This window comes from Mustela putorius, unplaced genomic scaffold (assembly GCF_011764305.1).
Source record: "Mustela putorius furo isolate JIRA1106 unplaced genomic scaffold, ASM1176430v1.1 tig00003842_pilon_pilon_pilon, whole genome shotgun sequence".
Lineage (NCBI taxonomy): Eukaryota > Metazoa > Chordata > Mammalia > Carnivora > Mustelidae > Mustela > Mustela putorius.
Window position 1 is genome coordinate 35457 of NW_025421995.1, and position 25643 is coordinate 61099.

At 36.0% G+C, this 25643-nt stretch overlaps 1 protein-coding gene and 1 pseudogene across 5 annotated transcripts in view; one reads left to right on the forward strand and one right to left on the reverse strand.

Annotated features, from left to right (window-relative positions):
- Nucleotides 1–731: 731 nt before the first annotated feature.
- Nucleotides 732–25643, reverse strand: part of ZNF451 (zinc finger protein 451) — a 92983-nt gene continuing 68071 nt past the window's right edge. For 2 of the 5 annotated variants that reach the window (XM_013045879.2, XM_013045881.2), the window contains 5 exons: nucleotides 24166–24309; nucleotides 22958–23088; nucleotides 21425–21611; nucleotides 12884–12952; nucleotides 732–1441 (listed from right to left, as the gene is read on the reverse strand). In XM_013045879.2, coding sequence (XP_012901333.1) covers nucleotides 1395–1441; nucleotides 12884–12952; nucleotides 21425–21611; nucleotides 22958–23088; nucleotides 24166–24309 — 578 coding nt within the window. In that variant the 3' untranslated portion in view covers nucleotides 732–1394. The other 3 variants (XM_004772387.3, XM_045089490.1, XM_004772390.3) reach the window with 3 other exon arrangements.
- LOC123394796 lies at nucleotides 9766–10484 on the forward strand (annotated as a pseudogene).

Consider the following 25643-nt stretch of genomic DNA (forward strand, 5'->3'; position numbering starts at 1 on the left):
ACATACAAATTAAAAGTACAAGTGGTCGTTTTGGAAAAATGGTAAATTCTCAACCAACCGGTCTGTCTACTTAAAAAAAAAAAAAAATGCAAGCAGGTAGGACAGAACTGACATCGTAAGAAATAAAAACACAAACTGGTTTCCAATGTGGATTGGAAAGATTATAGTAATAGAACAAACAAACAGTAATGCTATTTCACACTAAAATATCAAGTTGCAGAGGAAGAAAATTCTAGCCATGATTTTTTTTTTGTCTTAAAGACAAATTCATATTTATAGAAAAATTTAAGTCTGGTATGTAATTACTACTTAAAATCTTTAGGGAAGACTTTGTGCACACACACAAAGATAGTATGACAAGCCCTTCTTCGGTCTTCTATTTATGTAATGTTTTTTATTCTTCACAATGGAGCCTGACCATTTAAAAACTAAATGTTTAATACCAAATGTAGGAAGCTGACGGTTTAATTAATAATTAAAATGAAGACACTTCAAATGAAATAAAAATTTTAAAGGTTAAGGAAGATTACTCCTGAGTAGACCATCAACATTATTTTTTGGAAGAATATTATGTTTACACAAATATATATAAAAAAGGACTGTTATTAAAAATACATTTAATTCTATGGAAATATTTTTACATCATTCCCTTTAAACTATAGATAATACAAGTCACATGAAAGTCTAAGCAGGTAAAAGGAATGGAAAAGGTTTCAATAATTTCAAAGAAATTAGGGTTTTTTGTTTTGTTTTTAATTACAGCAATGTGGTACTCCAGTTACAGCAGGATAATACAGCTGAGTGAAACCTACAAAGAACATTGCCCATTAAAAGTTTTTAATCTGTTTCCATGATCAGTTTCCATTAATCTCTTCTAATAATCATAAACAAAGATCTCAAAGTTATTCTATATTAGTGCCACATAAGAAATAGAATTTACAGAAAAACTGAGCTATGACAGCTTTATTTATATTCATTTTCACTCCTAAAAAAATAAACTAGAATCATCTGTTACAGTACAAATAAAATTAAACAACTAATGCTATTTGGGAAACATATAAACAATAGTCAAGAGCCTCTCTATTTTTTTAGTTCTTTTAACCTAAATATATAAATTCAGAGTTAACTGGAAAACTGTGATAACTATATTAGAATACATGATTTGTATCTGCATTAACAGATGATTACCAGTGATCATGTATTCTATTCTTCTGTACAATTTGCCAAATAGCACAAAAATACAAAGCAAATATCAGATGCAAAAGCAAAAAAAACATGTTTCCAAATACATTTGTACCGACAGATTTCTGGTCTCCTTTAGAAAACAAACTCAAGAATTGATTATCCTGAGTTTCTTCAAGGCCACTTGATGTTGTGTGGTAATAACTTTACAATTACATTTCCTCAAGACTTCTTCTAATAGCTTCTTCTAATTCCACATCTGCATTAACAAAACAGAGAATTTTAATATTTAGGGCAGAAAACTAATAAACATGCTTTATGTAAATCTCATCAACTACATCTGTCTTTCCAAAAGGAAGGAAATACAAAGTTGAGAAACCTAGGATGACTTGGCAGTTTCTTATAAAATTTGAGTGTTTCAAAATAATGAGAATCTGGATATAACCTCAGATTGAATTATAATATGAGCTTACTAAAGAACTTGCAAGTTATTTCCAGTTAGGGACGACAGTCAAAAAACTTTTGATATCACTGACAATCACTTAAGGCAATGCATATAAGGCTTAAAATAGAAATAGAGAGTCAAAAGCATGAAATGCCAAAATCTCACAGGCATTAAAAAGTTTTTTTAAGCTTTCTAGTATCTCAGGTAAAGAGTGAAACTCATAGCTATATAATGTCTTGAGAAGCATATAATATATCATTCATTTAACAAATATTTATCGCATGCCCACTGTATACCAGGCAAAGGAATACAATAGTAAACAAGAATGACATTCTTGGGTTTACAAGTGGTTTCTCCATTTCCTGGCCTTCACCAGCTTCTCACACCAGATTTATTTCATCCCATCCAGTCCAAAGTCTCTCAGAGGCTCCTTGGTTCACGGGTACCAGTGATCTCTCTAAGATGCAGCTACACCTTCCTCTCAGCTGGGATACTGTGTTATGTTTCTGTAATTTAAAATACTACAGGCTAGTATACACTGTATGTTAAATTAAAGCTAGATTCTAGGTCAGGGAGTTGCCCTAAGATGAATTCTAGGGATGAGGAAACACAAAGAAAAGCCAAGATGCTCTAAGCAAAGAAAAACAAGATGATAAGACTTGTAAAAAATATGAAAACTTATTTATAAAGTTATAATAATTAAGGCTGTGGTACCAGTTTCTAGAAGATAATACAAGGGAATAGCTTTATGATCTTAGTGTAGGGAAATATTTATTAAGCAGAATTTTAAAAAATATTATGGAAAACTATGGTAATTTAGAATCTATTAAAATTACTTTTATCCATTAAAAGACACCATTAAATGAGTAAAAAGGCAAGACATACAGTGGGAAAAAATATCTGCAATACACGAACTTGTACCCTGAAAGAACTAAAAAATTTTCAACCCCCAAAAATCAGTTAAAGAAATCCAAAAGAGGGGCGCCTGGGTGGCTCAGTTCATTGGACAACTGCCTTCAGCTCAGGTCCGATCCTGGAGTCCCGGGATCGAGTCCCGCATTGGGCTCCCAGCTCCGTGGGGAGTCTGCTTCTCCCTCTGACCTTCTCCTCGCTCATCCTCTCTCTCATTGTCTCTCTCTCAAATAAATAAATAAAATCTTAAAAGAAAAAAATCCAAAAGAAACTGTTAAGAATTTTGAAAAGGCACAGACATAATGGTCAATAGCCTTTTTCATCAGAAAAACAAAAATTAAAACCACACACATAAAAATAACCGTATATACCCATCACTAGCTAAAATTAAAAGACTAATTTAAATGATTGGTGAAAATGTAAATCAATAGGAACTCACATATACTACTGGGACCAAGAAAAAAACCTGGCAAAACCATTTTGGAAAAACAATTTGGCATTACCTACTAAACCTGAACATGAGTAAGCCCACTCCTAGGTATATATTCCCAGAAATATGCATATATGTTCATTAAGAGATATGTATGAGAATGTTCACAGTAGCATTATCTACAATAGCCAAAAATTAAAAAGCAAATATCTAAATAGAATTTAGAATAGAATTGTGTAGGTACTAGAAATGAAGAAACCAAAGCTACATGCTAACATCTGGATGAATCTATAAAACAATGTTTAAAAGGCATCTAGGGGGTGTCTGAGTGGCACAGTTGGTTAAGTGTCCAACTCTTGGTTTCAGCTCAGGTCATGATCTCAGGGCCTCAAGATGGAGCCCCGTGTTGGGCTCCATGCTCAGCATGGAGTCTGCCTGGAACTGTCTCTCTTGGTATCTCTCAAATAAATAAATCTAAAAAAAAAAAAAAAAAGGCATCCAGACATAAAAGAATACAGACCATGCTCGTGCTTTCCAATATGATAGATACTGACTCTATGTGGCTATTTATATTTAAATCAATAAAAATTAAGATTCAAGATTTAGTTTTCCAGTTAAGCCACATTCAAGTGCTTAAGTTATACATGACTATTAGCAACCAGGTACAGATACAGAATTATTTTCATCATGACAGAAAATTCTTCTGGACAGTGATAAGTCTGTATGATTCAATTTAAATAAAGTTCAAAATCAAGCACTATTAAACTAGTATTTCAAGACATGCTAGTGGTCACTGACAACTGGGAAGGAGTGTAGGGGAAGTAACTGGAAGAGGGAGTGAGGGGGATACTTCTAAGGTACTGGTTGTTATGGTTGAATTATGTTCCCCCCAAAACATATGTCCAAATCCCTAGTACCTATGAATGTGATCTAATCTGAAAAGAGGGTCTTTGCAGGTGTAATCCATTTAAGATGAGGTCACTAGGTTGAGCCCTAATCCAACACAACTGGTGTCCCTATAAGAAAGAAATGCCATGTAAGACACACAGGTAGAAGAAGAATATGGAGGCATGATGATGGAGGCAGAGATTAGAGTGGTATATCTATAAGCCAAGGAGTGCATACAATTGTCTATTAATAACTAAAAGCTAGGAGAGGGAAAATGACCCTCATAGATTTAAGGATGAATGGATAAGAAATCTCAACAGAGAAATCAATCTGTTTTTTAAAAAACAACTCAATGAAAAAAATAAAAAAATTTAAAAACCCCAAAAAACAACAAAAAAAAACCCCAACTCAATGAAAATTCTAGAACTGAGGGGCGCCTGGGTGGCTCAGTGATTTGGGCTGCTGCCTTCGGCTCAGGTCATGATCTCAGGGTCCTGGGATCGAGCCCCGCATCAGGCTCTCTGCTCCGCAGGAAGCCTGCTTCCCTCTCTCTCTCTCTCTCTCTGCCTGCCTCTCTGCCTACTTGTGATCTCTGTCTGTCAAATAAATAAATAAAATCTTAAAAAAAAAAAAAGAAAATTCTAGAACTGAGAAATATATTTGAACTGGAAAATTCACTCAGCTTAACAATGGAGAAGGAAGGGGAAAAAAAAATTAGTAAACTTGATGGCTGAACAACAGAAATTAATGAACAAGGGGGCGCCTGGGTGGCTCAGTTGGTTTAGTCTGATTTTGGCTCAAGTCCTGATCTCAGGGTCCTGTGATGGAGCCCTGCATGGGGATCTATGCTCAGTGGGGAGTCTGCTTGTCCCTCTGCCCTTGCTCCATTTGTGCTCTCTCTCCCAAATAGATGAACCTTAAAAAAAATAATAACAGAGAAAAGAGATTGGAAGAAAATGAACAAACCTCTGGATAAATTTAAGAGACCTAACATATGTATAACTGAAGTCAAAAAAGAAGAGAGACCAAGTGGGGGCAGAAAACTGTTAAGAAATAATGGTTGGAAATTTCTAAAATTGTGTAAACAGGGGTGCGTGGCTGGCTGAGTCAGAATTTATAATACCTGTAGATGTAATACAAATGGCAACTATAGTGGAGAGACTTGGGGGCAGGACAAAACTAACCTATGGTATTAGAAGGTTTCTACATTTTTTTTTAAAAAATATTTTATTTATTTATTTGACAGAGAGAAATCACAAGTAGATGGAGAGGCAGGCAGAGAGAGAGAGAGAGAGAGAGAGGGAAGCGGGCTCTCTGCTCAGCAGGGAGCCCGATGCGGGACTCGATCCCAGGACCCTGAGATCATGACCTGAGCCGAAGGCAGCGGCTTAACCCACTGAGCCACTCAGGCGCCCTACATTTTTTTTTTTTTTTTTAAGATTTTGTTTATTTATTTGTCAGAGAGAGAGCACAAGCAGGCAGAGTGGCAGGCATAGTCACAGAGAGAAGCAGGTTCCCCGCTGGACAAGGAGCCCAATGCGGGACTTGATCCCAGAACTGTGGGACCACAACCTGAGCCGAAGGCAATGGCTTAACCGACTGAGCCACCCAGGTGTCCCGGAAGGTTCCTACATTTTAGATAAAGTGGAGTATATTAGCACTCAATACACTATAAAAAGCAAAAACTATACACTGTAATCTAGAGCAACCATAAAAATTAATACAAAGGGCTAAAAGCCCATAGACCTATTAAAAATAAAAACGGGGATGCATAGTGGCTCAGTAGGTTAAGCATCTGCCTTCGGCTCAGGTCATGATCCCAGGGGTCCTGGGATTGAACCCACGTTAGGCTCCTTGCTCAGCACAGAGCCTACTTTTCCCTCTGCTGCTATTCCTGCTTGTGTTCTCTCCCTCTCTTTCACTCTTAAAGAATAATAAATACACAAACAAATAAGATAGTAAAAACTAAATACACACAATACAGTAAAATATAGTACTATAATAATCCAAAAGAAGGTACAAAAGTAGGAACTAAAAGATAAAAGAGGGGACAAAGAGAAAACAAAATAGCAGACAAGAATTCCACCATGTACGAAATTACATTAAATATTAAGACACTAAATAATCCATTCTTTAAAAGTAGAGATTGTTACAGTAAGTCAAAAAGTAAGATCAAACTTCATGGTGTCTATAAAAAATGTACCTCTCCCTCTCTCAATGCCTCTTACCTCCACCCATATGCTTACTCTCTCTCAAAAATAAATAAAAATCTTTAAAAATATTTTCATGATTAAAGGTGTTACCAGAGATAACATTTCATAATGATAAAAGTGTCAATTAGGAAGACACATCAGAAATACAAAACAGAATTTTCCAATTAAAAACAGAACTTCAAAATATAAAAGTATAAACAGAATTAAAGAGAAACGTAATCTACAATCACTGATGAAGAATTCATTATCCCTACTGCAATACCTGATAGATCAACTAGATTAAAATAAATGAGTACAGATAAAGATTTGATATCAACCACCTTGGCCTAATTGACATTTATAAAGTATTCTACACAATAAACACAGAAAACACATTCTTTTCAAGTGCATATGTAATGTTTACCAAGACACGTGACATGTTGGCTGATAAAAATCTCAATAAATTTAAAAAGATTAAAGTTTTACAGAGTATATTCTCTTACCATAACAGGATAAAATTAGAAATGAATAGTAAGACATTCAAATATTTGGAAACTACACAATATACTCCTAAAGAGCCAACAGGTGAAAGAAGAAAATCCAAGGAAAATTAAAATATTTCAAATTGAAATATCTTTCAATTTCAAACAGCAAAAATACAAGATGTGAAAAGTCATGGAACATGGTAAAAGTAGAGGACTGACAAAGTTGTCTGTGGGCCAAACCCAGGCCAAAGACAATTTTTGTAAATAAAATTTTATTGGACATATCCACAAGCATTTGTTTTTGTGTTATGTATAGGTGTTTTCATACTGTAAGTTTAAGCTGAGTAACTGTAACAGAGACAATGTGAACTACAAAGTTTAAAATACTTACTACCCAGTTTTACAGGAAAAGCCTGTTGACCCTGGCTTAGAGGGAAATTTACACCTTTAAATGTTTATAAATGTATAAATTTAAACCTTTAAATTTAATGTATTTTTTCTCTCTTCCTTATGGTTTTCTTAATATTTTTATCTGTAGATTATTTTATTGTAAGAATACAGTATATAACACATATAACATACAAAATATGTATTGACTATTTTTTAAAAGAATAATTTGAGAGAGAGAGAGAGAGAGAGCGCAAGCGCATGCACAAGTAGGGGGAGGGGCAGAGAAAGAAGGAGAAGCAGACTGTCCCCTAAGCAGAGATCCTGCAGTGGAGCTCAATTCCAGGACCTCAAGATCATGAGCTGAGCTGCAGGCAGACACTTAACCAACTGAGCCACCTAAATGCCCATGTATTGACTATTTTTTGTTTTATTTACTGTTTATTTTTAGAGAGAGAAAGAGTGAGCATGTGTGAACTGGGGAAGGGCAGAGGAAGAGAAATCCAAACACACTCTGAGCTGAGTGTAGAGCCCAATGCAGGGCTCAATCCCAGAACCCTAAGCTCATGACCTGAGCCAAAATCAAGAGTTGGACACTTAATCAGCTGAGCCACCCAGGGGCCCCTACAAAATATGTATTAATAAATAATTTGTTATTGGAGGCTTCCAGTCAATAGTGGGCTATTAGTAATTAAGTTTTTAATTACTGTGGGTGCGTCAGTGTCCCAACCCCATGCTGTTTAAAGGTCAACTATAGTTTGGAAAAGTAAACAAATGGACGACTGTAGCCTTCAACAGAACCGCAGTCTGGGGAAGAGAGAGATATGATTTCCAGAGGTACTACAGTATTTGCATACCCAGTTTTCAACAACAAAGCACAAAGAATACAAAGAAACAGGAACATATGGCCCATTTAAAGGGGAAAAAAATGAGTTAAACTGTCCCTGAGAAAACCTAGACATTGGACTTACTAGACTAAGACTTTAAACCAACTGTTTAAAAAAAAATCCTTTAAAAAAAAAAAAGATTTTATTTATATATTTATTTATTTTATTTATTTATAAAGATTTATTTATTTATTTGACAGAGATCACAAGTAGGCAGAGAGGCAGGCAAAGGGGAAGGGAAGCAGGCTCCCTGCTGAGTAGAGAGCCTGATGAAGGGCTTGATCACGGGACTCTGGGATCATGACCTGAGCCAAAGGCAGAGGCTTTAATCCATTGAGCCACCCAGGCTGTGTATGTGTATATATATATATATATATATGTTTAAAATATGTTCTAAGAGCTAAAGTAAACCACAGACAAAGAACTAAAGGAAACCAGGAAAACAATGTGTGAACAAAATGAGAATATCAATAAAGAGACAGAAATTATGAAAAGCCACCAAATAGAAATTCTGGAGCTGAAAAGTGCAACTAAAATCAAGAATTCATTACAGGAGTTTAGCAAATTTAAACAAACAGAAGAAAGAATCAGCAAACTTGAAGACAGGACAAGTTATCCAGTTTGAAGATAAGAAAGAAAAATGGAAAAAAGCAAGCAGAAGTTAAAGGACTGGTGGAGCACTATCAAATGCAATAAGATATGCATTATGGGAGTCCAGAAGAAGAAGAAAGGGACAGAATGAATATTTTAAGAGATAATGGCCAATAAATGTCCCAAATTTGATGAAAGATATGAATCTACACATCTTAGAAGCTCAACAAACTCCAGGATGAAACTGAAAGTGATCCATGCTGAGACACATTACAGTCAAAGCATCAAAAGCCAAAAATAACACAAGCAGCAAGAGAGAAGCAACTCATCATGTGTAAGAGATTCTCAGAAAGATTAATAGCTTATTTTTCATCAAACCACAGACGCCAGAAGGCAGTGAGTTGACATAGTTAAAGAGCTGAAAAAAACCCTTATAAATCAAGAACTCTTGACGTCCAGCAAAATCAGTCTTCAAGAATGAAGAAATGAAGACCTCCCTAGATAAACAAAAGTAAGGGAGAGTCTGCTACTAGTCTTGACTTTTAAGAAATGCTAAATGAATCCTCAGGTTGAAATGAAAGAACATTAGATAATAACTGAAAGCTATATGAAGAAATAAATTAATATTTGTGGGAATTTTGTCTGCCTTAATTTCACTCTCTTTGAGAGGTAATTACAGTAGAATAAGAAAGAATTCAGTAATAGGAATTAGAATACTTACACATGAATCGTGCCCCATCATTTTAAGATTATGAATCTGGAGGCAAACTACTCAAGGTTTAGAAGACTTGTTATGATTAGAGTCTTCTCTTTTACCCTGTTCTTTAAACTGGCAACAATATGTTTTACTATTTATAAGATTAAGTATATGATGACTGCTATTATCTGAAGAAACTCTTAGGCAAATCACTGACATTTATAGAAAGATGGTTTTGCAATGGCAACCACCCACATAATGATGGTCTTTTTTCTTTTTTAGTGGATTGAGTGAAGATACCTCTAAGTAGCCATTCTCCAGAACAGGCCTTAGATGCAGAGAACAGTGAATAATAGTAATGATGATGATTAAAATCAAAACAGCAGCAGCAGCAACCAATACATGTACAGTTTACCATGTACCAAATTATTCTAGTAAGACAGGTATACTAGTATTCCAAGTTTTTAAAATGAAGAAACTGAAACACAGTGAAGTTAAATGACTTGACCAACATTACATAACTCATAAGTAGCAGAGCTAGGTTTTAACCAAGACAGTCTGAGTCCAAAGTCTGCACTCTATATCACCACACTATGTGTCCTCTATTTCCCCTGTCCAGTATACAAAATAGATTACAGAGGATCTTTATGATTGGCATGGGTAGTCAGAGTCTGATATTAGTCTACAGAGAAAAAAAAAGAATGAAACAAATCATGGTGGTGGGAGGGGAGGGGAGATAAGGGAAGTAACCCTTCCTCAAGGCAAGAGTCACAGGCAGATTTATCCTGCCTTTTGCTACCATTTGTCAGGCATTTACGTGTTGTGTTGGGGAAGGAAAGAATGAAAAGAGACTTAAGTTATTTAGCTTTCCAACCAGGGCCCAGCAGAATGGCTTCTGTGAAGAAGGGTGGAGAGAAGAGCTGTTGTGCCATTGATGAGGTAGTGACCAGATAATACACCATCAACATTCACAATTGCATCAACGGAATGTGTTTCAAGAAGCGTGCCCTCTGGGCACTCAAAGAGATCCAGAAATTTGCCCTGAAGGAGATGGGAACTCCAGATGTGCACATTGACACCTGGCTCAACAAAGATGTCTGGGCCAAAGGAATAAGGAATGTTCCTACCATATCCATGTGTGGTTGTCCAGAAAATGTAACGAGGATAAGATTCACCAAACAAGTTCTACACACTGGTCACCTATGACCCTGTCACCAATTTCAAAAATCTACAGACAGTTAATATGGATGAGAACTAATCACTGATTGTCAAATAAAGGTATAAAACTGGGGAAAAAAAATTAAACTTTTTTGAGTTTTGCTATTAGGTTTGGACTAAAATATCACTTTGCTTTCATGCTGTAGGGTCAATAAAATCACCCACTCTTCTCCCAGCCAAATTGCCTCTATCTTAATTTCTATGATTCAGCTATAGAGAAGTGGGTCCTGGTAGCTCTAACATGTTCGGAGTTTGTTACAAGTTTACTCTTCAACAAACAATTATTTAGGGCTAAACACTATGTGCTAAGTGGTATTGAAACGAAAAAAAACAACAAACAATCTTACTTCTACAGGAGATAAGACAGAAAATTTTTAAATCTACTTGATATGGTACAGAGGGAGCCTTGTGAATGCAGTAGTTAACTCTCTCTAAGATGGTAAATCTAGTACTGACCACCCAAAAATGTCTACAAAATGTCAGTTCTCTATGGTTCAACCTAAGAGATGATATTTGAGCTAGTTCTTACTGGGTGAAAGGGGAAAAAGAAGGGCATCAGAGGAACTGTGGAAGAGTCCTATCCCTTAACTTACATGGAACACTGTGTGTTTCTCAAACTTATTTATATAAAGCATCCAAAAATAAAGCATCTAACACTTTGATTTCTCAAGTTGATTTTTCCTACCTCATGATAACTGGTTAAAAGTTTAGAGAATCTTTTCTTGAATTCTTTATAGTAATCCTTTTGCCAATCTAAAGAATCACAAAAATGTAGAAACTCTTCAAATCATAAAATAACCATAGATAACAAAATGTTAGAAACTCTGGTGCACATTGCATTATACTTATCTCAGATTTCCTGGGTTAGCTAGGAACCATAAAAACTGTGAAGGCTTCCAAGAGTGGTTATTTAAAAGTTATGATTTTGGGGGCACCTGGGTGGCTCAGAGGTTAAAGCCTCTGCCTTCGGCTCATGATCCCAGGGTCCTGGGATAGAGCCCTGCATCGGGCTCTCTGCTCAAGAGGGAGCCTACTTTCACTCTCTGCCTGCTTCTCGGCCTACTTGTGATCTCTGTCAAATAAATAAATAAAATCTTAAAAAAAAAAAAGTTATGATTTTGTGTGGCACCTTCCATGGGATTAGTCATCAGTGGCAAATAAAGGTTGCCAAGTCTATTGCTTAGATGCTCAAGTTGCCAAGTCTACTGCTTAGATGGTATTTAACTTTTAGTGGCCTTGATAAACAACTTAGGGGGCATGTTATTTATTTATTTAGGTTTTATTTACTGAGAGAAAGTGTGTTAGCATGAGCAAGGGGAGAGACAGAGGGTGAAACAGACTCCCTGTCCAGTAGGCAGACCAACACAAGACTTGATCCTACAACCCTGCGATCACGGCCTAAGCTAAAGACAGTCACTTAGGAAGGCACATGCTTAACTGATGGAGCCACCTAGGTGCCTCCCACCCACCCCCCCCCCTTTTTTTTTTTAACTCACAAAAGTTCTTTCACTTGTTTAACTCATTATTATGTGGCTACTAAGCAGTGAGCTAGATCTTGAAAAACCATGTTGGGAAAACAAGTTGGTCAAAAAACTTGCTTCCAATTAGGCTGCAGATTTACTGCCAACTTTGTTTAACCACTGAATTTTGGCTATAAGAAAGAAAGATTAGAATTTTCTACTTCATTGAGTGGATGAATAAATTTCACTGCCAGATTCAAATTCCCAAACGCCTAATAACACAGGGCTTTAGTATGCTCTTAATTAAACTAATTACATTATGTGAGCGATCAAGCAAATACACAGAAAAGGAATCAGCTGGGCCATTTTGTCTTTACTTGTTAAGCTACATTTTCCTCCCTATTTTCTAGTCTCCCCATTCCCACTCTCAAATATCCAACAACAAATACATTACTGGAATGTGTATTAAGGCTTCTACTGTTGTTCTTTAATGTTAAAGGTGCCAGTATAATGGTTTCAATTCTTCAGTGAAACTTAAACTAGTCTCAGAAATCATTTTTTTGCCCCCATGGTTATTAAAAAGCAGTCTGTTATGCAAAAACCAAAGTGAATAAATGGGCATACAACATAATCAAATAGTAATACAGCCAGTAAATAACTTGATGTGAGGTTAAGACAAAAGTTCTTTTTAACCTTTGGGAGAAAATAGCTTTTCCTTTAAGAAGGAACAAAAAAATTAATTTATAGAAACAGTCCATTAATATTCGCATATAAGTGCTTGTTTTCATAACTCTACTGCTTAACTTTTAATACTCTTAATTTAATACTACTCAAAATAAAGAAAAATTTGGAAACCAAAACCTTCTCCTAGCCCAGGTTTTGCAAACTTTTTCTGGAAAGGGTCAGAAAATATTTTAGGCTTTTGCCTCTAACTCCTCTTATACGGGAAAATGCAAACTCTCCTTTAAACAAGGAAACAATGTTTTTGAAATTCTGGGGTAGGAGGGAGTAGGTGAAGATGAAGAGCAGGTGAAGAGGCAAGACAGGGAGCAATTAAAAAAACACACAGATATAGTCAAAGAGAAAAAGGATTAACTTCATTAGGTTACCTTCTGTGGATCTCAATTCTTCTTCTATTGAAGTATTTTTTATACCCAGGTTATCATCACTGTCACATTCTGTAAGGCAGAATCAATAAATGCAAATGTATTTCCGAAAAAGTTATTGTGCCCTAACTTACTTATTCTCAAACAATATTTTTGATGACTTCATCCATACCCAAGCTTACTAATTACAATTCATTAGTATTATACCATTTTCCTTGTAGGTTTGCTTTTTAAAAGTGCTTACCAAATACTACTTAAAACAAGTGGGGGGGGAGCTAATAAAATAAGTCAATTCAATTTTAGCTCTATACTCAAACTACTTGAAAAATTCATTTTAGCACACTGTTGATTAAATTCAAAATTCTATTATTTTAAAAAACTGGAAATTAAGAAAAGCTAGTTTGCTTGTTTAAATCTAGCAAATAAATTCCAAAGTTTAATTTGCATGAAATCATCTTAGAAATTTTTAAGAACGGTAAGATAAAACTCTTATTTTGAAAATCATGCATTCATTGCTATAGAGACCACAGGTTTAAGTCAGCAATGCCTCTTCGTGGCATAAACTCACTCACCTGACATCTTATATATTTTCATATTGAAAGACCTAAATCTATAAAAACAACATTGACTGACCAGGTATTGCAAAAGTCACTTAAAATTTTGAATCGGTGACCAAATACTGGATTTATCACTTTAACTACATTTAAGTCAATATATATATACCATAGTAAGTGAATCAGGGTTTAAAAAACTGAATATAAGTCATATGGACATATTTGATTCTGTGGAACACGTGTAAAAATTCAAATATACATTTAAAAATTAAAGATTTTTTAAGTGTTTATAATGTTTATAAACGAAAACCACTTATTTCATTTATATTTCTTTGCTGCAAAAATTTGTTTTAAGTCATCTTTTTGCCTTTTTGGTTTTTTGTTTTTTATAATGTTATATATATATTTTTGTTTTTTATAATGTTATATAATGAATTCAAGTATTTCAAGCAATGTTTTAGGGAAATAAAACATTGCGCTGACAATTTGAAGAACAACAAATTAAGCCTTAAAACATTAGGAATAAAAGAGAAAGTACCCAAGGTTCCTGTTATTATAATTCAAAGTTAGTGCCAGTCAAAAGTAGCATGTCTTAACTGGACTAAACAATTCATCATTGCATACAAGGCCTAAGGCAAAACTGTAGGTTTGAATCACAAAGATCATCATGATTTTCAGTTGCAAAAATTAAGAATGGTTTCCTTTACCTCAAACAGTAGCACCCTGTAGAGCAGAGAAAATCAAGAATATTCTTTCCTATTTTCATTACCTTAAAAAGAATCCTATCATATAGATTTTCAGGATGGGGCCCAAAGTGACAACCTATAGATAGTATCATTAACAGGCTGAAGAAACAACAGGCAGACAGACTTTTAAAATTAAGTTCAACAATTATTTTATATAATGCCTCCTGGACAGAGCATATTTTCACAGCATAGCTAATCTTTTATATTCGGTATTAAAGATGGCTTTAAAAATTTGTGTAATTGGTATAGCTCTACGGATACCAACCATACTTAAGGCTTCCTTCCACCCATTCATTCCAAAATGAAGACATAAAGTAAAGAGATTTGACAAAGTCCTAGGTCCCGTCATGTCAAGGAAAAAAAAAATTCTCTTAAAGTATAGTAAAATCTGTTTTCAGTTTGAATTCACTAACTCATAACAGCCTCTGTTCAAGTTCATCCTTGCAATACCAAAGAAAAAATACTCTAGGTAAGTTAATACTTTACATAAAGCTGCAAGGAAGATTTTTAACTACTACAGAATATAAGCAACTTTTTAAAAACACACAAAACTGTTTTTAAAAAGAAAATTTTACATAAATCAAGTCAACGTTCTTCAACTAAGTTAGAAGATCGGGCTAAGTTCTGTTGTTTATTTAAGCACCCACAGAATTTTTCATGTAAGCAATTGTCACCAATGATCTCATAAAAAATGGTAATGTAGAAATTCAGTCACAGAAAAGTGAGGCTGAGATAGGCGCTTCTTTTATTATGAGATGAAAGAGAATTTAGTTCATTGTGCTGACCACTTTCCTTACCTATGTTTAATATAGAATCAGCAATATCAGAACCCATAATCAAATCTTTTTATTTTCTGCCCCTCCCATGCATCTTTAAATGTTATTTAAAAAAAAAACAAAAAAAAAAAACAAACAAAAACCAAATTCTTATATTTGGTATCTTTACACAAACTCTGCAATGTCATTACACTGCAGCAAAAAGTCTCTCATATTTCTCAAGGAAATGGTTAGAATCAATGATTCACATTCTCTACATCATAAAATCAGACATTTTTGCAGTAAAAGCCTCAGCCTTAGCAGAAAATACTGATAAAAAGAAAAATACTTGCAGATAACTTATCTTAACCTTTTTGGACCTCTGCTCCCTCATCTATGAAATGGGATAACCTAACACATCCTACCTCAAAGTGTTGCACAGAGAAATAATGTGAAAGTTATTCTTTAAACATGTTTTTAAACATCTTCAAATACTACAAATATAAAAAGTAGCTAGCAGGGTGGTTGGCACATTATAGGCCTTCAATAAAGATTAGTTCCTTTTTTGGGGAGTCTGGTTGGCTCAGTCGGTTAAGGTTCTGACTCTTGATTTTGGCTCAGGTCATGATCTCAGGGTTGTGAGATGGGAGTTCTGCCTCGCCTCTGACTCAGCTCTGGGCATGGAGTCTGCTTTAGATTTTCTCTCTCCCTCTGCCCCTCCCCCTTCCCTCTTTAAAAAAAAAAAAGTTTCCCTTTTATTTTTTGATCTTTTAAAAAGTAGGATTCACGCCCAACCTGGAGCCCAACACACGGCCTAAAATCACGACCCTGAGATCAAGACCTGAGCTGAAATTGAGCTGGATGCTTAACCAACTGAGCTGCCCAGGAGCACCTCCCTGTCTCGTCTTTAAAATACTCTTAAGATTTTATTTATTTATTAAAGAGAGAGAGGGAAAGTGGGAGAGAGGGTGTGAGAGCATGCAGGGGGTAGGGGTAGGAACAGAAGGGAAGGAGATGGAGAAGCAGACTCCATACTTAGTGAGGCGCCAACTTGGGGCTGGATTCCATGATCCTGAGATTATGGCCTGAACTAAAACCTGGAGTTGGTAGTTCAACCAACTAAGCCACTTGGGCACCTCTCTTCTTTAAAACAAAAATTTTAAGTGACAAGTTATATCCACATCTTTGGAATATGACTCTTGAGTTAGAATGACATATATATTTGTGAATAAAATGTAAAAGGTCCAAAAGAAGAGAAACTCTACCTGGCTCCTCTGATTAGAATTACTAGAAAGGATGCTAGAAAAGTATCTTGACAAGTTTTAAAATGGGGAGATGTACACTGTAACACAGAAGTAATGAAGGATAAGGGGGACAAAGGTGTAAGTTAAGGACAAATTAATAGATGTTTTAATATTTCTGTAGGGTTTTATACATTTATCATAGTTGTAATAAAAATGCTCGTGCTGGAATCCTGATGCTTAGGAGGAGAGAGAATTTTTATACTGCAAAAGCCATGACACATTCAATCTCAAATTTAGTCTAAAGGCTTACTTTGGGGGCACCTGGATGGCTCAGTGGGTTAAAGCCTCTGCCTTCAGCTCAGGTCATGATCCCAGGGTCCTGGGATCGAGCCCTGCATTGGGCGCTCTGCTTAGCAGGGAGCCTGCTTCCTCCTCTCTCTCTCTCTCTCTCTGCCTGCCTCTCTGCCTACTTGTGATCTCTGTCAAATAAACAAAATCTTAAAAAAATAAAAATAAAAATAAAGGCTTACTTTGCTGCAGAAAGTAAATGTTTATCCTAAGTCAGAGATCTAAAAAAGGCACCGGTAGTAAAGCTACTTGGCTGTTCCCTCCATGCCAAGCAAAAAAGTAACACCTTATGGCCAACTGACTGGACATTCATATATAAAATCAGCCTCTCTGAATCTCTTTATCTTTACTGAGATAAACACCTCCTAAAAAAACCTTCAAATTAACTGAAAAACTGGCAATGACTAAAAATAAGATATCACATAATCACTGATTCTCAGTGATTCCTCCTTGTTTATATTGGAAGCGCCAGTTTAATATCACTTTTTGGTCCAAATAATGGAAAATTTCTGAAACGTTAGAAAGAAATAAGAGGTTCAGGGACGCTGGGTGGCTCAGTCAGTTAAGCATCTGCCCTCAGCTCAGGTCGTGATCCCATGGTGCTGGAATTGAGTCTCACGTCTAGCTTCTTGCTCAGTGGGGAGCCTGCTTCTCCCTCTGCCTGCTGCTCCCCCTGCTTGTGCACACGCTCTCTCTGACAAATAAAATCTTTTAAAATATTTAAAAAAAAAAAAAAAAGAAGAGGTTCAAACTTCTATCATTTCTCTATGCTACTGAGATTTTAAAAAACTGGAAAATCAGCACTGTCTCTAAATCAATGATTAATGTAAGAGAACTTCTCACTGGATGTTACTTACAGTATGAACTTTTGTAGTATCATAGAGTTTTGTGGTATGGTAATCAGGAGCCTTGGGACCACAAGTTGCATGTGATATTGTATATACATGTTCATTTTTGAGGAAAGAAGCATAGAAAGTTTTTGTCAGATTCTCAAAAAGGTCCACTGATTCATACCCCAAACCACACAGCCTTAGGAAACTGGTTGTTAGATATCCTAAGATAGGAAGGCTGTGCTAATAAGCTAAAAGGAAGGAGTTATTCTGGCATTCTTACAGAAACAATGTGTATTTGTGGACATTGAGAAATCTTCTAAGTCCCAAAATATATCAAGTATCATTTCTAAGAAAGCACTATTATTCAGGCGCCTGGGTGCTCAGTGGGTTAAACCGCTGCCTTCCGCTCGGATCATGATCTCAGGGTCCTGAAATCGAGTCCCACATCGGGCTCTCTGCTCAGCAGGGAGCCTGCTTCCTCCTCTCTCTCTCTCTTGAATAAATAAATAAATAAAAAATCTATAATTAAAAAAAAACTATTATTCTACTATTTACAAAGCCATTTGTAGGGAAAGTGATGGAATAAAGTCATCCAAGGACTGCTCTTTGATTTTCTCATTACAAAGTTCACGACTAGGCAATCTGATGTCTTTTTTTTTTTTTTTAAGATTTTATTTATTTACTTGACAGAGAGAGATAACAAATAGGCAGAGAGGTAGGCAGAGGCAGGGGGGTGGGGTGGGGGTGGGGAAGTAGGATCCCTGCTGAGCAGAGAGCCCAAATGACCTGAGCCGAAGGCAGAGGCTTAACCCACTGAGCCACCCAGGGGCCCTGGCAATCTGATGTCTTTAAGTCTTCCATGAGGAAAAAAAAATTGTCTTAAACTGAATCTGAACATACTGTGATTCAGTAAGACTTATTTTTTTGAATTTTAGAATTAGTTACAAAAGCATCTTCAAATCTAGGTGTAAATGAAATATCATGATTTAAGGACTGTACCCATCTCTGGCACTTCGTTTGGATAATTCCCATTACTTTAAGAAATGTAGTGGCTATAGCACATGAAAAGATGCTCAACATCACTAATCATTAGGGAAATGGAAATGAAAACCACAATGAGATACCACTTCACACCCATCAGGATGGCTATCATCAAAAACAAACAAAACAGGGGCGCCTGGGTGGCTCAGTTGTTAAGTGTCTGCCTTCTGCTCAGGTCATGATCCCAAGATCCTGGGATCAAGCCCTGTGTTGGGCTCCCTGCTCAGTGGGAAGCCTGCTTCTCCCTCTCCCACTCCCCCTGCTTATGTTCCCTCTCTCGCTATGTCTCTCTCTGTCAAAAAATAAAATCTTAAAACAACCAACCAAACAAAACCTAGAAAATAGCAAGTGTTAGCAAAGTGTTTTTCTACATCTTTGTTGGAACCCTTGTACACTCTTGGTAAAGTGTACAAGGTAGGGTACATCCCCACACTCTTGGTAGGGATGTAAAATGATACAGTCGCTATGGAAAACAGTATGGAAATTCCTCAAAAAAAACAAAACAAAACAAACAGAACTAGCTTATGATCCAGCTATTCCACTTCTGGTTATATACTCAAAAGATATAAAAGCAGTGTCTCGAAGAAATATTTATACACCTATATTCAAAAATGCATTATTCACAATAGCTAAAAACATGGGTATAATGCCAAGTACCCATCGACAGACAAATGGATAAGCAAAATAGAGTCTATACATATAATGGACTATTATTCAGCCTTTTTAAAAAGGAAGGAAACTCTGACCTTTGCTAGAACATGGATGAATCTTGAGGACATTATGCTAAGTGAAACAGGCCAGCCAGAAAGAGATAAGTGCTGTATGATTTCATCTGTATGAAGTACTTAGTCAAATTTCTATAGAATGGTGTTTTTCCAGGTGTAAAGAAAATGGTAGTGGAGAATTACTGTTTAATGGATATAAAGTTTCAGTTTGTAAGATGAAAAGAGCTCTGAAAATGGTTATGGTGATGGCTGCACAAGATGTAAATATAGGTAACACCACTGAAGTACATACTTCAGAATGGTTAATTAAGATGATAAATCTTATGTTCTGTATATTTTACCACAATAAAAACTACTGGAAAGAAAAACTAAGGAAAAATAAAAAGCAGTGGCTTGGAATACTTTTACGGTAGTAATAATAAAAATAGCTACTACTTATTGAGCACCCACAGTACTTTTACATACTGTGCTAGATACCTTATACATATCACTAATTCTTACAACTTTATAGATATAAAAAGTGAGGGTCTGAAAAAGTTGACTAACTTGCCTGAAATCACACAGTGAAGAAGCAGCAAAGATAGCTTTGAACCCAAAGCCCATGCCATTCTTTATGTACTGTACGACCTCTGCATTTCACAAAAATTCAGAATAAGGTACACAGGTGTCCCCCAAAAGCAATAAATTCAAAAGGGCACTGAATATGAATGAATAATTAAAACAACACCTAGTGCACAGGGGTATTCAGAGGGGAACAATCAGTATGTAACAATAACCTGTATCTTACCTCCAACTCTAATGTACCCATACAGACCTACTTATATGCAGCTCTCATTCCAAATAAAGTTGGTAAGAGAAGCAAATCCATAATAGGTTTCACAGTGACAATTACAAAAGAGATGTTCCCCAAAGCAGCAGCATAGGAGATGGAAAAAATGGTTGGCCTTGGGTGGCAAAGATAAAAATTTAAGTATTTTACAGGATATTAAGTAGATGTTGTTAAGGACTGGGGACAGGATGTCAAAAGAGTAAAAGAAAAAGGGATTAAAAATAAAAAGCAACAACCAAAGATAAGCAAATAGATGACAACAAAAATTACAGAATAGGAAGATAAAATTCAGTACTAAAACATGATATAAATATGCAAAAGAGTCAATTTTCCTTTAAAGAGCAGAGTTGGCCTAGTAGATTAATGAGTCCTAATTTTGCAGAAGTAAATTCATCTATTGTAATTCAGTGATGACAGTGAAATTCTTCAGAATGGGTATTCAAACTGTGGCTCCAAAAATGCTCAAAGAAAAAAAAGATAGGAGAGTTGGAAAACTTAGAGCATGTAGTAAAGATGCCAAAAACAGATTTTCATTGATGTCATTCATCAATATCTCCAAATCTCAGCCATGGCTGCAAACCATGAGGATACTTAAAAATTTGTTTTCTTCTACCCACATTTATTTCAGAAATCATGAAAAAAACTCATCTGAATCCCTAGAATTACATCCTTTCTTAAATACTTGTTAATGAAACTGAACATAAGCATATTCTTTCACTGAACAATATCAGAAAGTCAGAGAAGGAAGTGTAAATCCTGGGAATAGGACAGGAGGTACCTACTCCTCCCAAGGAATTAAGATCTCTCAGGACTTCATTTTTGTTCCTGTCAACCTCTTAAAATCATCTTTTTTTTTTTTTTGCCATATTATTATTTATAGCTTTCTAGTTTCACCTATAAGCAATTAGCTTTCTGAATAAGTGAAGATGAGCTTGGTATTTTACAAGTAGTGAAAATCTGGATTCTGAGCTTTGCAAAATTGCATTAATGTATTTCAAATCACAAACATATATTTTATATACACGAATACAGATTTTATCTAATAGGTCAGAAAAGGCTCCAGAGGGGTGCCTGGGTGGCTCAGTGGATTGGGCCTCTGCCTTCTGTTCAGGTCATGATCCCAGGGTCCTGGGAACGAGCCCCACATCAGGCTCTCTGCTCAGTGGGAAGCCTGCTTCCCCCTCTTTCTCTCTGCTTGCCTCTCTGCCTACTTACGATCTCTCTCTCTGTGTCAAATAAATAAATAAAATCTTAAAAAAAAGAAAGAAAAGAAAGAAAGAAAAGGCTCCAGAAAATTCTAAACCCTAAAAAATAAGAGAAAAGGAAAAAATAAGTAAGAGAGAAGTAGGAGAGCACGATGCTTTAGTGAGCAGCCAATAAGTTCACTAGTGGACAGCAGTTTATTGGTTTCTCTCAGCAGTGAAGTCTCCTCCTCTTGGGCGGTTTGCACTGTGACTGCAGCTGCGTACCTTTGGTGGTATCAGATATGCTATTTAACAAGGCACACATCATATCTCCCTCTAAATGGTGAGGGTTTAGTATATGTGCTGGCCTCTGGGTCTTCTTAAATTGATTCTCTAGCTCCAGAAAACCTTGATCTCCTGAGAGGATGGTGAAAGGGATTTGCTTGGGTAGTTGTTCATCTAGACGGCCAGCCTAAGGTGGAATAAAATACATGTGTTGACAGAAATCAGTACTTGAGGTTTAAATTAAGTTACATCTATTTCAGAATGAACACATACCTAAAAAAGTATATTTACTTATTTTAAGATTTTATTACTTTTTAAAAATGAATCTGTACACCCAGTGTGGCGCTCAAACTCAACCCTGAGATCAGATCAAGTGTTGCATGTTCCACTGATTAAGCCAGCCAAGCACCCCAACAAAGGTATATTTAGCTTGTGTTCTAGCTCCCACCAAAGTATAAAGATCTCCCTCATAAATAAATGAAATATGCAATGTTTAATCAAATGTAGCCATCAATATCAATGCCAGATATTTTATATGCCACCAAGAAAGTAAAACAAACAAACAAACATAAACCTGGAATGCTATAAGGGCTACACACTTAATCTAAGGGTAAATAAGAAATAAATTTGCCACAGAGAAAGGGTAAGCAAGGTAATTTGCATAACTCAATCTCAGCACTGATAAAGGGAAAAGGAAATGTCTTATGGTTTAAAACGTAAGCAGCAGCTAATAAGTTTGCAGAGGGGACACCTGGCTGCTCAGTCAGTAGAGCATGTGACTTTTGGCCTTGGAGTCATGAGTTAGAGCCCCATGTTGGGTGTAGAGATTACTTAAATAAATAAAAAACTTAATGGGTGCCTGAATTGCTCAGTTGGTTAAGGGTCCAACTCTTGGTTTCGGCTCAGGTCATGACCTCAGGGTTGTGAGACAGCTCCACAATGGGCTTGAAGCCTGCTTAAGATTCTCTTTCCCACCCTTTCCACTTGTCCCTCCCCACTCTCTAAACAAACAAACAAAACAAACTTTTAAAAACATACACAAAAATACCAAAAACCAAATTTGCTGAGTAAATTCATGCTATCAGTGTGACACATAAATCCTTAAGCAGGTAATTTAATTTAAAATGGGTCTCAGGTTGGTAGCTTCTCTAGGTAACTGGCAGAGAGCGAAGCAAATGCAAACCACATCTAGGCCAATGGTGATTGTTAAGGTGCCTCCCAATTTCAGAGATGTTAAAACGTGAAAGTATCTTAGCATACATCAAGTATAATGTCATCTCTTGATCATCATTCTATAAATAGTTAAGGGTCTACAATGAGTTGCTGACAGTCTGCTAGGAATTGGGGAAAAGCAGTAAATAAGTATAATATGAGTCCTTGCCCTCACTGTCATAGGTAGAACCTGATGTAGAAGGTTTTATGCAAAAATACAGCACCAAAATATACTCTATAGCATCATTATGATCCAAGTAGAAAAGATATTCCAAATGGGTCAAAGGTTCACACTAGATTTTGTATAAAACAATCGCTCACATGCATACAGATGGCAAAATCAGCAGCATCTTTTCTTTTACTACAACGAGGATGAAGGAAGAAGCATCCAATCCTATTCAGGTAATTATAGATCTTACAGTTGTGTGGAGGCTTCCAATTGGTGTTTCCTCCTATTATTTTTAGAAAAGGCATATATGATAGTCAAACAAACAAACAAAAAGAACAGAATACTAGATACAACTGAAAGCTCAATCATAAAAAAACACACATTAGAAAAAAAACACACATTAGAGAAAACTTTTTCTAGAGAGTAGATTCTAGATTAGAATGCAGAACTCAATTCGAGTATGGGTTTCACCATTTTGTTGCTTTACAATCTTGGCAAAGTAGGATGACTTCAATCTGCCTATTCATCTGGAAACACATAGGTATATTAGTGAGAATCAAAAGCAGTGTGTGTGAAAAGTCTCTGAATGGTATAATTCTATAAAACCATATTAATGGTTTTTTAACAAATATGTCAGGGCTACTCAGTGGATAGAAATTATGGGCAATCAGCAAAGCTAAATTTACTAAAAGACTGTACTGGGTAACTTTATCCAGGTCAGTACATTCCTATCTTAAATTCAGTCCTCTTCTTTATATGTTTTTCCCTATCAAACATGAAGTTTATTGGATGTTCACTATACCAACTTCCTGTAAATCAAAGAAGTCTCTCTCCCTGTTTGGTCAATAGTTTGTAAAGAGATATTTAGATGAATGAACAGTAAGGATGAACTGAAGAGGCAATTATGACATGTTGAAAATCATACTAGTTCTGTAGCCATGAGGCCCAATCAAGTTCAAAGGCTAACTCTACTATTTATTAGTTTTATATTTTGGAAAAAAATAAACTTTTCAGCATACTTCCTTATAGTTTAAAAGGGAGATAAATATAATAATCAGTAAGCATGGATTAATACCAAGCATAGTACCTGGCACATTGCCAGTGTTAAATAAAGGCTTTTTCAATATGTATCTATAGAGTCACAAACTTTAGGTCACCAAAGAGAGTTCACAGTGACCACAGAGAAATGTGAAGAGAAAAATATTCTAGCAGAGTAGCTATAATGCAAAGTGACAATATTCTATCTATGTCTGTATGTTTTAATCAAGGAGGTTCAAGAGCAGTCTTTTAAATGTGAAACATACTCTAAAGGAAAAAAGAGAGAGGGTGTCATCTCAAATGTTTTCTTTATCAACCATACCTTGAAAACCCCAAATAAATGTTCCTTGGTTAAGATGCCCTGGTAGATGACCAAAAAAGTTTGACCAGTTATCAAAGTCTACAAAGACTATATGAGTCATGGTTCGCAGATAATCCAAATCTGGAAGCTCAACGACTTCTTCATCTGAGAAGAGAGAAACATTAACCTGAATTTGTTAAGAATTAACTAAAAACATTTTAATTGCTTAAGTTTAAAAGATATTAGAGAGGGGTGCCTGGGTGCTCAGTGGGTTAAAGCCTCTGCCTTCAGCTCAGGTCATGATCCCAGGGTCCTGGGATCGAGTCTCACATGGGGCTCTCTGCTCAGCAGGGAGCCTGCTTCCCCATCTCTCTCTGCCTGCCTCTCTGCCTACTTATGATTTCTGTCTGTCAAATAAATAAAATCTTAAAAAAAAAAGATATTAGAGAATATACAAAAATGTTAATCTTGAACATTATTAATTTCTAAACCTTTTTTTTTTTAAAGATTTTTTATTTATTTATTTGACAGAGAGAGATGACAAGCAGGCAGAGAGGCAGGCAGAGAGAGAGGAGGAAGCAAGCTCCCTGCTGAGCGGAGAGCCCGATGTGGGGCTCGATCCCAGGACCCTGGGATCATGACCCGAGCCGAAGGCAGCGGCTTAACCCACTGAGCCACCCAGGCGCCCCTAATTTCTAAACCTTTTAATGAAGTCCAAACTTGTACATGACATGGTATACTGACACCAGATAAAAAGTATTCTGAACATTTCAAAATTTTTATTATTCTTTCTATATATAAATGCCATTGACCCTAAAGCCTACCTTTCTTTCTCTAATTTTTTAAAAAAAAGACATATTTATTCAGTGTCATGATCAGACTATCACATTTAGCAATTAACAGCATGGGTATAAAAAAAATTCTGTATTAAAATCCTTTGTTGGAATGCTTTACCCCTTTCCATAGAACAAAAACTAAAATAACCTGTTATACAATCAGTCTCAAATACAGTCCTCAAGTTTTTTGCCCATACACATGAGTATTGTCTAGAACATGTCCTCTTGGGATGCTGGGGTGGCTCAGTCGTAAAGTGTCTGTCTTGGGTTGCATCGGGCTCCCTGCTCAGCAGGAAGCCTTTTTCTGCCTCTCCCACTCCCCCTGCTTGTGTTTCTTCTCTCACTGTGTCTCTGTTAAATAAATAAAATCTTTTAAAAATAAAAATAATGTACTGGAGAGGCTTCTGGGTGGCTCAGTCGGTTAAGCATCTCACTTCGGCTCAGGTCACAATCCAAGAGTCCTGGGACAGAGTCCTGCAAGAGGCTCCCTGCTCAGCAGGGAGCCTGCTTTTAACTCTGCCTGCTGCTCCCCCTGCTTGTGCTTGCTCTGTCTCTCTCTCTCTCTGATAACTAAGTAAACAAATAAATAAATAAAATCTTAAAAAAAAAAAGTATTGGAAGACCTAAAAGACAAAATTTTGAATTAAATAACCAAAAACTTAT